Below are 12,772 nucleotides of genomic sequence, written 5' to 3' on the forward strand. Positions count from 1 at the left end.
GCTCTAGGGCTGAAGGAATCCATTCACGAATCAAGTCACATATCAAGACTTCTTCATTCGACCTCTTCGACGTTTGGCGGGTAATGAAGCACGCTATTACGAATCAACTGAAGGAACTCAAGCATATGCGAGCCTCTCAACAAGTGCGCACACCTCTGGAAGCCTCTGGAATACTATTTGAGGCGGTGCGAGGTTGGGTTTCACACCAAGCTCTGCGTGATGAAACAATATTGCGGGAGTGGAAGATGATGTGTTGCTCTTAAAAGGTCTAAGTTACATATGTCTAAGAGGAGCATAGCTCCTTATAGTATCCACATCCCAGTCACCAGCAGATCGGACCATCTTAGTCATACGGTCTCAACACTGCGCAAGGTGCAAGAGCAACGGCAGCTACTCCAAAAGCAGCATAACGCTCCTTGCAGCCAGACCTTTACATCTTCACATGGACTACCGTGTTCTCACACCTTGGCGAAACTAGAGGAAGAGAGGCAAACCCTTTTGCTCGAGCACTTCCATCCCCATTGGCATTTGAAGCGAGACGTGGCGCAGCCCCGTCCCATGCTGGAACCACGACGAGCCACAAACCAACTTAACCAGAGAGTCAGTCAACCGACGACGAGCAATAGACGCGGACCCTCTGGATTTGAGCCGGCAGAAGCTCGCAAGAGAGCTCCCAGTAAATGCAGCAGATGCCATACCGTTGGCCATACTATGGCCTCAAGGGCCTGTCCGCTGAGGGTCAAGGAGTTGCCCACACAAGCAGCACAGGCCCCAAACTCGGTTCCGCAGTTAGGCGTAGTAAGGCTAACTCCAGTTCCGGATTCAACTGGTACAACGAACAGCGCTTCGGTGGCGTTGCAAGCACCAATGTCTGATGCCATCCTGGAATTCCCTACGGAAGCTAATCAGCGCTCACCCTCTGTTGCACACACGCTACTTGTCCGCTCCCCTCCTCCTATCTTAGATTCGCCTATCGCTCCTCACCATCCTGTCATACCGGGCTACTCAACTGGAAATCTGCCAAGATCTGCCAGCGAAGGATCTCCAGTTGAAGAGGCGGCTCTTTTGTGCAAAACCCCCTTGCAATCACCGCCACGGTACGATTCCCCTCAGGCTATATATGGAAGATATGTCGCCGCCAGAAGCGCATGGTACGCAGCGTAACCCGCAGGTAGCACCAAGACCAACCAGCAATATCGCAGGGCGATGGGGCTTCCACTCAGGTATGGCAAGCAAAGTTATAAATGGTGTCTGGATTACAAACAAATGTCCAAGCGATGCATCACTTCAACCGGATCAAGAGAATGGACAAAGGAAGAGATGATGGCATATCTAGACTGGAGTAAGGCTGAGGATGAACGTATCGAAGCCCAGGTCGCGAAGGAGATGGGTGATAATCCCCTGATAAACAAGAGAAGAGGTGTAAAAGAGATTTGGAAGAGCGTGGAACGAGATAGTAAAGAGCAGCAAGCTTTGCACACGGACACTGGCTCGACGGAACAATGTATCGTAGTCAAAATGTAGCCCATTTACAATGTATTTTCTGCTAAGGCTTTCGTAGAAAGAGCGAAGAATGTTGGATGGAATGATGGGAGGGAGGATCTGAGCGCCATTTTGGGGGCTTAGGGGGCGCGCCCAGGCGCCCACCTATCAGTCGCCTTTCGTCAAGCTTCAATCCGACAATTATTTCAAAGTCCAATAACTCATGTCATCGGGTAGTGAAAAATATGGGACTAGGTTCATTCGGCTACAGCCATCGCGCTCTATATCTGATATTAATTTTATCTTGTTCTGAAAAAAATTTTGTTCTCTGAACACCAACAATTGTTCAATACGTCCTCGACCTGGATTCGCGTTCACTTCTTCCCCGCCTTCGGGATGTCGAAGATATGGCTAAGACCGCTCGCCGACCGCGACGCGCCACCTGTCGGCAAGCGCTGGGCGTCTAACTTCGTCGAGCGACAACCGGAGCTCAAGACGCGTTCATTTCGAAAATATGATTATAAAAGAGCCAAATGCGAAGATCCAGAGATCATTCGGGGCTGGTTTATCCTCGTGGAGAACACAACCGCCAAATATGGCATCGCCGAGTCGGATATCTACAAATTTGATGAGACTGGCTTCATAATGGGGGTTGTCTCGACAGGTATGGTTATCGCAAGCACAGAAAGACGTTCAAACGCAAAATTGGCCCAGCCCGGCAATCGGGAATGGATGGCAGTAAGGAGTCAATAACGGAAAAGAACGTTCGGGGAGGTTTTCAAGGCACAGGTCTTGTTCCATTGGACCCGGAAAGCGTGATTTCTAAACTGGACGTGAAGCTACGTACGCCGACGCCTGTCGAGGGTGCTGATGAGCTACTCGCACCCCCGGCTTGGGGGGGGGGGCAGTAGTTTCTAGTGCCTATGATCGATTAAACAAAATATTTGGACTTTACAACGGTCAATTTTGGCGTAATTAGACTTTCGTAAACACACTCTGCAATGCGTATGTGCGTTTCACCTACGAACGGCCAAAATAGGCTGTTTTTCCAGCGAACCGCAGTCCCAGCACCGCGTCTGCTTTAGACAAGTAGGCCGAGGGCCGTTTTCAGTCTGAAAAGAGATACATAGTCCGCCGAAGTCCAATTGAGACCGCCCCACCACAAGAAACCTAGTCAAGCTTTTGCCTCATTGTCAAATGTCCTAAAATGGCTGGCGATTTCACTATACATACATATATACCTACTCGGGCTTGTCCCGAACATTCGCTACCTCTCCTCAGAGTGTATCCGAGGATGAAAAAGAATTCATCGCGATTTCCAATTGAAGGCATGTCAAATGATCTCTCACGGGCTTGACTAGCTGAGTAATGGAAGCAACGGTGATCAACAATAAGCAAAGCATTATCTTGATTCCTTTGTACTGCAGTCAAGGGTAGGAGCGACAAACACCTTTGGCTTCTCAGGACTACACACTCCTCGCTCAGTTCCTCCTGGTGATTGACGCTAGAGAACGAGCCATCCGGCTCACTCACTCACGATATGGGTAAAGTCTTCTGCTTACCCATTGGCGCGGTTGGGGAAGAAAGTGAGGGAATCACTTGCTTTATCTTCGAGAGGCATGTGCCCTGTATTCTTTCACTCTCACCAGTCAAGGCTTCGGATCAAAAGATACGAGTTTTGGAAAATCTTTACTTCTGCCTGGGAGGGATCTGATTCGGTTGGTCTTTTGGCTCATAGGCGCATTTGTATACCCCCCTTCCTTTTTTTTTTTTCTTTTTTTTTTTTTTGACACTCTGATGGTTGAGAAAGAAATCATCCACTAACCTCTCTTATACGGAATCGCAGCTTTCATTGCCACCCTTTGCGAAAGCGAGAAGAGAGATGTAGCCAAGAGGACACTCCTTTCTCTCAGTCAGCAGTCAAGTGCCATGACTCAGAACAAATAGACTTGTTGGAGGGCAATGCATCATCCGTAACGGCATTGCGCACGTCAACAAGTCTAAGAGACATTGAAGGCTTTCATTAATACAAGCTTCTTTCAAACTCGTCATCGCTGCCAAGGTCGTCCGCTAAAGCCATTCAGAGACAAAATCTAACATGAGGGCATCGAGATCTTTACAGCCGAGTACATACATCTGCAAATCGTCTCCTTTGCTAACGAAAGGACCATAGGGCTTAATACAGCCAGTGTCGATGCTGTCTCGAGAACATTTTCCACCACTGTACCAGCTTCGAGCACTTCCGCGATTAGTCCAGCGGACCGGGCCTCTGCTGCAGAGATGGGTGGAATCATCTGCATCGTCCATGTCACCCGGTTCTGCTAGTCAGCTCCCTGCTTCCCCGAAGCTGAGTGGACGATGTCACGGTACGGAGGGAGAGTTCAAATGTTATTGCTCAAGAAAAAGCAACAAAAACGCCACAAGTTGGAGAAATACAAGTACTTCGATCTAATTTGATGCCGCTGAAGGCCAGTCGATAATGGAATACCTTGTTCAGTAACAAAAAAGCAAGCTACCTCCATGCCTTCTGAAGTTATAGAGAGCTTAGGGTAAGGCTTTCTGAAGCATATCGTGTCGCAATGTACCCGAAGTAACTGACAGGGATTGCAGGATGTGGCGCTGATTCTCATGGACAAAGACTTTTAGACCCATCCTCCATACCCTGAACTTGCCCACGGCGTGGTCAGCCGCTGCGTGCTCCAGCCCCCAGGAAGAGGACCAATGATGACCTCCGGAAGACCGAAATCACAACCTTCAGCGGCAAAAATCAGGTCACACTATCGATCATCGACTGTCAGCGGATCCAGTGCTGCATGTCTTGGGCTTTTCTTGACGCCTCAAGGTTAGAATTAGCTGTCACGCTCAAAGATTGACCATCAAATCCACAAAGCCTCCCCAAGCTGTCAAGAAAAAAGAGTCGGTAGTTGTCATTCCCACTTTAGACCCTAGGCTAGATGTGCTCGAGATGCCACTCACCGCCATTCCTTCGACTGGCACAATCATAGGCTTGCTCACAGCTCGCATCCCCGTGCAAAGGCCTGCGAGATGGCGGCAACTCCGTGCGGCCTGCGCTTCGAGGGCTGAGATCTCGCTGATATCAGCTCCCGCTGCTCGCCCATCAGCTAACTAACCAACTACCGGGGGTACCCCTGTGGGGAAGTGTGGGTAAGCTCTTTACCGCATAAGCAAGTTCCGCTACCTGTGAGAACAATGATTCACACGCTATTGTCCCGGGATGCTTCCTGCAGGTGTTCCAGAAAGATGGTAATGAGCTTCTGCGAGAGAGCGTTGCGCTTTGCCGGTCGATTGAAGGCGAGAACTCGTACCCTGGCGACAGGCGTAGTAGCCACAACCAGCTCATCATTCATTATGAAATTATCGCTTGCGATGGTATCAAAAACAAGGCCATCAGGCTGAATCTCGGACCCTGATGGAAATGGCTCAGCTCGTGGTTCGTCGGGTAGTCGGGTACATTAATAACGCGATTTAGCGACGTCGATTAGCGCATACGTGGCGAATGTCTCACTATCAACTGAGACACGGCTGTCCAATTGTCAAGCCAGCAAAGGTTATTTTCCAAAAGGGAAATGCCTTGGTCCTAATCGAGGTATTTGGAAAGCGGTGGCTAGAAATTTGGATCATCATTTACCGTGTCGGGTAATAATCGAGGTAAGTCATTTCCTACGAGCCATTTTGTTGAAATGTGGCAAGTCAGTGCGCTCTATCTATACAGCGCTTTGGCTTAATGCAAACTCTCAAGCTTGACTCAAGGGTCCATCATCCTCGTGGTCGGGCGATAGGGTTGCGGATAACCCGCACATTCTCCATGCATTTCCAGAGAAATGGTATGGATAAATCGCTGAGAATGGCTAGCTGAAAGGTCCACAGCGTTGTGCTGCAATGCAAGCCTCTTCCGCACGTCAAAACCCGCTCGAGATAGCTCCCGAGAGTAGTCTTCTTTCCAGCTTGGCAATCGCCCAACCGCACAACCGAGTACCCCCGCTCCGGCTGAACCCCTGCCACCCTCGGCTCATGTGAGATTCTGCAGATGCCGGCGGGGAGCGAGATCCTACAGTTCCCGCTCATGTTGAAGATCCTTGGCATTTTATTTATCCGCGGTCGTGGAAACCGTCATCACTGTCATCGGGCTAATATGGGCTTGCATACCCCACAGCGGGCGACTACACAACGGGCTCTTGGCGGTGAACCTACAAGTTCAGCCAAGTCCAGATACCTGCTGGGGACATTGTTCAGCCACCTGAAGATTGCTCAGCCATTCGCATTGTCATGTGGCATTTGTTACCTAGTTATCTTCGACGCTATTTGGCTCAAGCGGCACCGCGTGACTTAAGCCTCGCGCAATACCTGCACACATGCCGGCGCAATCGTGGAGATGCTTGGTCCAACGCCCGACTACGGCGCAACAAAAGGCCCTTGCGGTCAGTTCTCACATATCGATACAAAGAAGACTCATTTTTGAGAGGCGGGAGGGCAGAGCTGAGACAGACACAATGCAGCTAACTAGTGGAGGTCATCTATACCTTTGAGTGTAATGCCAAGTTTGCGTCAAGAGAAGGCTAGACTCGATCGAGAACCATCGAGGAGGAGAAGATAACTATTTAAGGTCGGCTTCATGGTGTGCAGAGAATCCCCTCAAATCTCTTGTACAATCAAACCTTGCTTCAAAAGTTCTTCATGCACCTTAAAGATTTCTAACTAGTCGATAGGCTTGCCGATACCTGGGCTGCTCGTGTTACTTACCTGAACTGCTTACGGCCCAACTGAGGCTACCATTGTCAACACGATGCATCGGCATCAACCTTGCCAACCTCTATCTATAGAAAGGCCTACAGCCGGGAGTAAGGGATACATATTTGATGAATCCCTTGTTCCTGCTCCTGTAGGCGAGGCTGGCGTCTCGTGGGCCGGTGGCTCTGGGGTATCTCGTGGATATGTGGATCTACCAGAAAAGACAGCTGAGAGATTCAGGCTCGATCCATTCAGTCAAGACGGGTAAGTCATCCGATGCACTTTCTTGTAGCCACAAAATTGATTGTGACATGTTCCCCATAGAACCAAGATGTACAATGCTAGAGATCTCTGCCAGTGGAACACTGACGGCACTATCCTCATCTTGGGGTGTATCGATGATCAACTCAAAGTCAAGGTTTAATTCCCTCACCGCAATCGAAAAGTTCTTCGTTCACAGATCCAGGACTTTCGTATTAAGCTAGATGGAGTTATTGCAGCTCTCAGCTCGTGCCCTTCCGTACAAGGGGCTGCTGCGCTGCTCATTGATGGCGAGATTCATGCCTTTATCACACCTCGCCATTATCCTCTTCTAGTGATTCAGGACCACCTCAAAGTCCATGAACCTTACTATCCCATACCAACACGGTATCACTTTTTCGATGCATTGCCCCTGACGGAGAATGGTAAGTTAGACAAAAAAGCACTGCGGCACGTTGCATCCGCTCCCCAGGAGCCTACCTCAACATTCGAAAAGGCGTCCTACGGCCAAATCCTTTCACCCAAACCCGCCCTTCTCGGACACTCGCGGTCCAACTCTTCAGCTTCAAGTGCTACACAGACCAGCTCGTTCTCGGACCTGTCGGATGCCACCCTGGTCGAGGAACAAGCCGATCTCAAAGCCGCCCTCCCCGACAAGAAACACTGCAAATATTCGCGCGGACTCCGTTACCGGGCACTCATCATATACCAGCGGCTTTTCTCGCTCGTTGGCTTGTTCAACATCTCGGCTGCCATTGCTCTGGTAATGACCGGGATCAGCCGGGAGTGGCTAAGCAACATCACGGCAATCAATCTGGCCACGGCCGTTCTCGTCCGCCAGGAATTCATCATCAATGCCCTGTACACCATCGCTTGCAGCGTACCAAAGTCCTGGCCTCTCTTCATTCGGGCTTGTTGTGCAAAGATATATCATCTTGGCGGTGTCCATTCCGGCGCAGCCATTAGTGCTGGAGTTTGGCTCTTGGCGGCGAACATCGCCGACATTGTATGCATGGTGAGCGGAAATTGTTCAAAATGGGGCAAACAGTCGACCACATCCAAAGTTATCTCGTGGACTCTCTCGGCCTTTTTCGCCGTCATGATCGGTCTTGCCTAGCCGTCGATGCATAAGCGCCACCACGACTTGTTTGAGAGAACCCATCGATTTATCGGCTAGACCTTGCTCGTATTCTTCTGGGTTCAAGTGGTTCTCGCAAATAAAGACAATGCCACCGCAGGCACTTCATTAGGACAAGCCTGCGCCCGGTCACCACCATTCTGGCTCCTGGCCGTAGCGACTGCGAGTGTCGCTTCTTCGTGGTTCTTTCTCCGCAAGGTACACGTTCAGGCGGAAAAGATGTCGAACCACGCGATCAGACTGCACTTTAACTACACAGTCCCCGTCAACAGCTCATTCACTCGCCTATCATACAATCCCCTCATAGAGTGGCACTCGTTCGCCACTATTCCCGCCCCCGAGGCCGTCAACGGCCGGCCGAAAGGCTACTCGATCATCGTGTCGAACGCTAGCGACTAGACTAAATCAACCATTCAGGATGGTCCAGACCACATTTGGATCCGAGGCGTACCGACGTGCGGTATCATACGCATTGCAACCCTGTTCAACCGGGTTGTTCTCATCGCGACTGGCTCCGGTATTAGACCAATGTTAGGCCATATTCAAAATCCGTCAGGTGGGATTCAACTCATCTAGTCAATAAAACAGCCTAAAGAAACCTTTGGAGAAGATCTCTACCGTATTATTACCGAAAGAGTTCCAAACGCCATCATCTACGACACAAAGAAGTAAGGCTATCTGGATCTAGTTAAAATGGGCTATAACGTGGCAAAGAGCTTTAAGGCCGAAGCTGTTATTATTATCGCGAATGAGAAGATTACGAAGAAGGTGGTTTATGGTCTTAAAATAAGAGGCGTACCGGCTTATGGCGCAATTTGGGATAGTTAAACTGCTTTACTGAGGAGTTGAGGATTATTACGGTCTTATATTAGCAGAGACCTCGCATTTTTGAATAGCGGATTGATTCATCGTGTGTTTTTTGGTCTATAGAATAAAAAGTTTAAGGTGCTTGCATGATTTGATCAGGTCTACATGTGTGATAAACTATAGATACTTACCCGATACGATCAGGCATCTTCACCGCTTCTAAGCTTAATATAACCCTTACGCCTACACAATAAAGGGACGTAACTATTGGGGAGCATTGTGTGATACAACCGAGCACAATAATGTTATGTGTATATTTAATTAAAGGATGACCTATATGCCAACCAATCAGCTTCCAGATCAGAAATACCGTCATTTCTCGCCTATTCTCCTCTAATATCGTGTTGGGTTAGGTTCGGACTAGGTATGCTTGTCCACCTGGGGTCGCAGAGCTCCGATCTGAGACTCTAGTATAGTTAAAGAAATAAAGACATCAATGTTGTCGAGTTCACTTAGACTAACAGCCCAGACACCGACTTCGTTCATTCCATAGATCCAGAGATATAATGACCGAACGTGTGCAGGCAACTTTTTCGTTGCATTATCCTCAAAGGCGACACGGTTCATCAGCTATTCAAGAGCTTGTAGGTTCTGGAGCCTGTTTGTAGGGCCCCCGCTGCGCAGCCTATCTAGAGGAGAGTTGTAAAAGTTGCGATTATTATATCGTGCGACCCACGGGACGTGGGGGCCCGTTCGTTGTTCAACTTTGGTTCAACTATAGTCAACAAAACTGGTTAACGTACAGGGTGTAGCGGGATATCATATGCCTCCAGATCGACCGACTTGCCAAGGACGTTCCATTCTGTCGTCGGGGGAGACTTCCGGGACCGAGAGGGAACTCGCGTGGGGCCGGTAGAACGTTCTCCATGGACATTCTCCGAGGCGAGATAACCCCGGAGACGCAGTACTCTTTGGTGGATGGGCTGTCCTGGGGCACGTTTGCCCCTCGACAGTACGAGACAGGCGCTTCATGATGCGTGAGAGTATTCTATACGACGTCTCGGCCGACTTGGTCACCGTTCGGAGCCGCCGCAGCATGGTATGAGCGTCGTCAATGGCCCTGAATACGTCTTCCCGGACCGGTAAGGTGTGATGTTTGTCATGCAAAACGGCCGAACACAGCCCTGCCGCAGTGTCAAATATGAAAAGCAGGGCGAAGGGGAACCTAGCAACGTGGGGATACACCGAGTTGAAGAAGCGGCGCAGGGAGACCATGAACTCCAGACAGTAGCTGATGCCATCGTTGCGGATTGTGAGCTCTGTGTGCAAGAATAGGGACGTAAACGCGCGGGCGAAGAAAGGTCGGATGGGGTTAAGCAACATAGAGAAGGCCATAATGTGTACGTAGTGCCGGTGCACGGCGACCCAGTCCAGATACTGGTCTGTTTGATACATATCAGACGGATGAAGGAAGTCCTTGGTCCATTTCTTGATGATCCCCACGTACTCCCGAATGTCCATGGGGTCTGTGATGTTCTTGGTACGGCCGAATCGATCGAAGAGGTGCTGGATGAGGCTCGATTGCATCCTCGCGTGCAACAGTGGCGAGTGCCGCGCCTCTTCAAGACTGGGGCTGGGGAGTCCAACGTCGCAGTCAGACCGGTCGATAAGCATGGGCCGTCCGAGAAGGGTGGAACTCTGGCTGGGGGAGATGAGCCGCCATACTCAGTAATCAACTAGGGAGTCCAAGAATTACTAGTCCCAGATATCCATAACGCACCAGACCCTTCTCTGAATTTCAAGCTCAAATTCCGTCACAATTTCAGCTTTCGACTCCTGGTGGATATCTGCAGGTACAGTTAGATATCACAACTAGAAGGCACCAAGTAACTTAGTGGGATATAAAACTGAAGGGATACATACGCAGCTCTTGGGCCTCCCGAATAGCCAAGTTCAAGACATGCCAGAACTCGATGAAGCGTGCTTCAAACATGAACCAGTAGCAGGAGTGCAGGAGTTGCTGAATATTGATCAGGTGGTTGTAGCCGATAGGGATGGTCCTGCTCAACTCGCGAGCGGCCTCATGGTACTGCTCCGTGAGCCGCTGGATAGCGTCGCCTGAGTCAATCTTGCGCTTCCCCTGCAAGTCAGCCTCGGTGTACTGCGAGGCACATGCACACACCATGAGCAGGAGGCAGGTCCACTGCACACTGAGGGGCTTGTTCTCTGTGCGGGCTGTCCACCATTGCTGATATTGCTCCAGGAAGGTCTTGGGATACACTATACAGTGAATATTTACGTTGTCAAAGAAGTTCTGGATCAGGGTATCTGCAAATAGTGTGATAGTCAGGAGAAACCGATAAGCGATATTTTCTAGGTGGGCTCACCAGTGTACGGCCTCGGAGGGACAACTTGCAGGGCACGGCGTAGCTGGGGGGAGATCTTGGGGTCCTTGAAATATTCTCGCGATGGCGTCTCGACGACCTGAACACAACGTAGTTTAGACGGCAGTTCAAAGGGCTAAGGTGTCGTAGGGAGAGAGCCCACCCCGTCCTGCGTAGTAAGGCTAAGGAGCATGTACGAAGGCATCGAAGCTACAGTTCTGTGGCGATTGAGGCCCCACTTTCCCTTGGCCCAGCCCTCCCGATCTGCTTTTCTGGTGTGGTGCCGGTTGGTATCCTTGAACCGACACTTGTCAGCCACCTTGCGTTTCTGGCAACGGTCGCAAGGCCACTTATGGTTGCACTAGGCCGCGGTTAGATGGCGGGACGGTACTCAATGCCATGGTGTGAGGGAAGTCGTTTACTTTCTGCTTTCGCCGGGTACACTCCGTGCAAGCGCGGGCCTTTTCCTTTTGGGTATTGGCCATGGTGCGGGTCCTGGTTGAGGCCGCTCATCGAGTCGTCGTCGATGGCAGATGCGAGCTAAAGGATGAAGGCGAAGGCAGGGGTGTGCTCGCAAATGTTGCCGACAAGTCGGGAGGGAAGAATTGATTTGAGGGTGCGCGACGATCGACTCATTTTGACTGTGCACTTTCCCTGCTCTGACTGTTGTCAGACAGTACGTGTATTCGGTCCATTGGTTGAATCAGTGTATTCGTGTTGTGTTCGTGTTCTCGTTCAGTATCTGCCCCTGAAGGACCTGCTTTTAATCTTAAGATCCTTGACCCACACGTGACACCCCACATATTCAACAACTGTTCGTGTTTTTGTACCCCTGTGTTTCTTATGACAAGACACCTAGTCCATACCAGCCTAACCCCTCCACCACCACCGCACCAGTTTGCGAAACAGCAAAAAACAATCCCAGCTCAGCCTGTGGTCGCCCACCGCAAACCAAACAGCGCTACTCCATTGTGTCTTCGGATCCGCACACAGGGTGGCTCTCCACTGATTCCAGCCCTATTGTCCCGACTACTTTCCCTCCCGTGATTAGAGAGAAAGAGCCTCCATTCAAGGTTACGCGTCACATTCTGCTCCAGGCTTCCAGACTCTGGTTGCTTCCTCGTGGCTACGAGGTCATTCCCCATGGGCGGGGGAAAGTCCACCCGACAACCGGGTAAGCCCCAATTCGGATTCCTGCAGCCCTCGACGGCAGGGCGCAGCCTTAAAAAAGTTAAAACGTGCGATACAGTATCCTTACAGTATACTCACCTTGTTTTGCCGGAGCCAACAGTGTGCATATCGAGAGAAGCTAGTTTTCGCACTTGTCTCAGACCCCTGACTGCAGAAAGTTTCAACGGTGGCTTGGCATCACTTGGTTCATATCTTGCATGTAGATCTCTAGGCTGACCCATCCAATCAGGATTAATCCTTCTCCTAGGCCCATCCGTTCAGCAAGCGAAACAAAGCCAGAGCGGCCTCCACGCAGCCTCGAAAAAAGATCCTTGTCTGGGAAATAGGTGATTGATAACGTGTACGGCAGCCACATAAAGTTCATGTTAAATTTTCTGCTTCCCATCTAGCATCTGCGCCACTTAATTTTCACATCGGAAGTCCCTCCCAAATCAGATAGCCGCCTTTTTTGCTTTTGTGTTACTTGAATTGAATTGATAGCAGCACTGCTCCCAGTAGCTTCACGAGAAGAACAAGCTTCTATCTGACTGGGAGCCAGCTCTGCCTTGGTCCCCTTGCTACGATACTGAGGTTATTGGCGAGGCCACGAGATTCATCGTCTTAGATGAACAACAGCAGCGCGCAAGGAGGGCTTTGATGTTGAATTATGAAGTAGATGGGCTAGAGATCACGGAGGAGGTAGATGGCGAGAGTGACGCTGAAGAATTCATCGTTGTCAAGGGCGAAGACGATGGAGAGGATCTATAATTACCTTCATTTT

The 12,772-nt window shown here is 50.3% G+C and overlaps 4 protein-coding genes across 4 annotated transcripts; 3 read left to right on the forward strand and 1 right to left on the reverse strand.

Annotated features, from left to right (window-relative positions):
- Window positions 1-711: 711 nt before the first annotated feature.
- On the forward strand, window positions 712-1,164 carry MRS44_017142 (uncharacterized protein; the record flags this gene model as incomplete). Its single annotated transcript, XM_065617637.1, has 1 exon — window positions 712-1,164. The coding sequence occupies one exon, from the start codon at window positions 712-714 to the stop codon at window positions 1,162-1,164; it is 453 nt and encodes a 150-aa protein (XP_065473709.1).
- Window positions 1,165-1,878: 714 nt separating this feature from the next.
- On the forward strand, window positions 1,879-2,393 carry MRS44_017143 (uncharacterized protein; the record flags this gene model as incomplete). Its single annotated transcript, XM_065617638.1, has 2 exons — window positions 1,879-2,146; window positions 2,197-2,393. The coding sequence occupies 2 exons, from the start codon at window positions 1,879-1,881 to the stop codon at window positions 2,391-2,393; spliced, it is 465 nt and encodes a 154-aa protein (XP_065473710.1).
- Window positions 2,394-6,286: 3,893 nt separating this feature from the next.
- MRS44_017144 (uncharacterized protein) lies at window positions 6,287-8,029 on the forward strand (the record flags this gene model as incomplete). The annotated part of the gene is made up of 4 exons (XM_065617639.1): window positions 6,287-6,495; window positions 6,556-6,649; window positions 6,692-7,507; window positions 7,670-8,029. The coding sequence occupies 4 exons, from the start codon at window positions 6,287-6,289 to the stop codon at window positions 8,027-8,029; spliced, it is 1,479 nt and encodes a 492-aa protein (XP_065473711.1).
- A 1,227-nt stretch (window positions 8,030-9,256) lies between these two features.
- Window positions 9,257-11,306, reverse strand: MRS44_017145 (uncharacterized protein; the record flags this gene model as incomplete). The annotated part of the gene is made up of 6 exons (XM_065617640.1): window positions 9,257-10,139; window positions 10,194-10,284; window positions 10,361-10,765; window positions 10,825-10,921; window positions 10,985-11,149; window positions 11,244-11,306. 6 exons carry the CDS (start codon window positions 11,304-11,306, stop codon window positions 9,257-9,259), a joined length of 1,704 nt encoding a protein of 567 aa, XP_065473712.1.
- Between the last annotated feature and the right edge of the window lie 1,466 nt (window positions 11,307-12,772).

Source organism: Fusarium solani (assembly GCF_023522795.1).
Source record: "Fusarium solani strain SB1 chromosome Unknown bctg00000013, whole genome shotgun sequence".
Lineage (NCBI taxonomy): Eukaryota > Fungi > Ascomycota > Sordariomycetes > Hypocreales > Nectriaceae > Fusarium > Fusarium solani.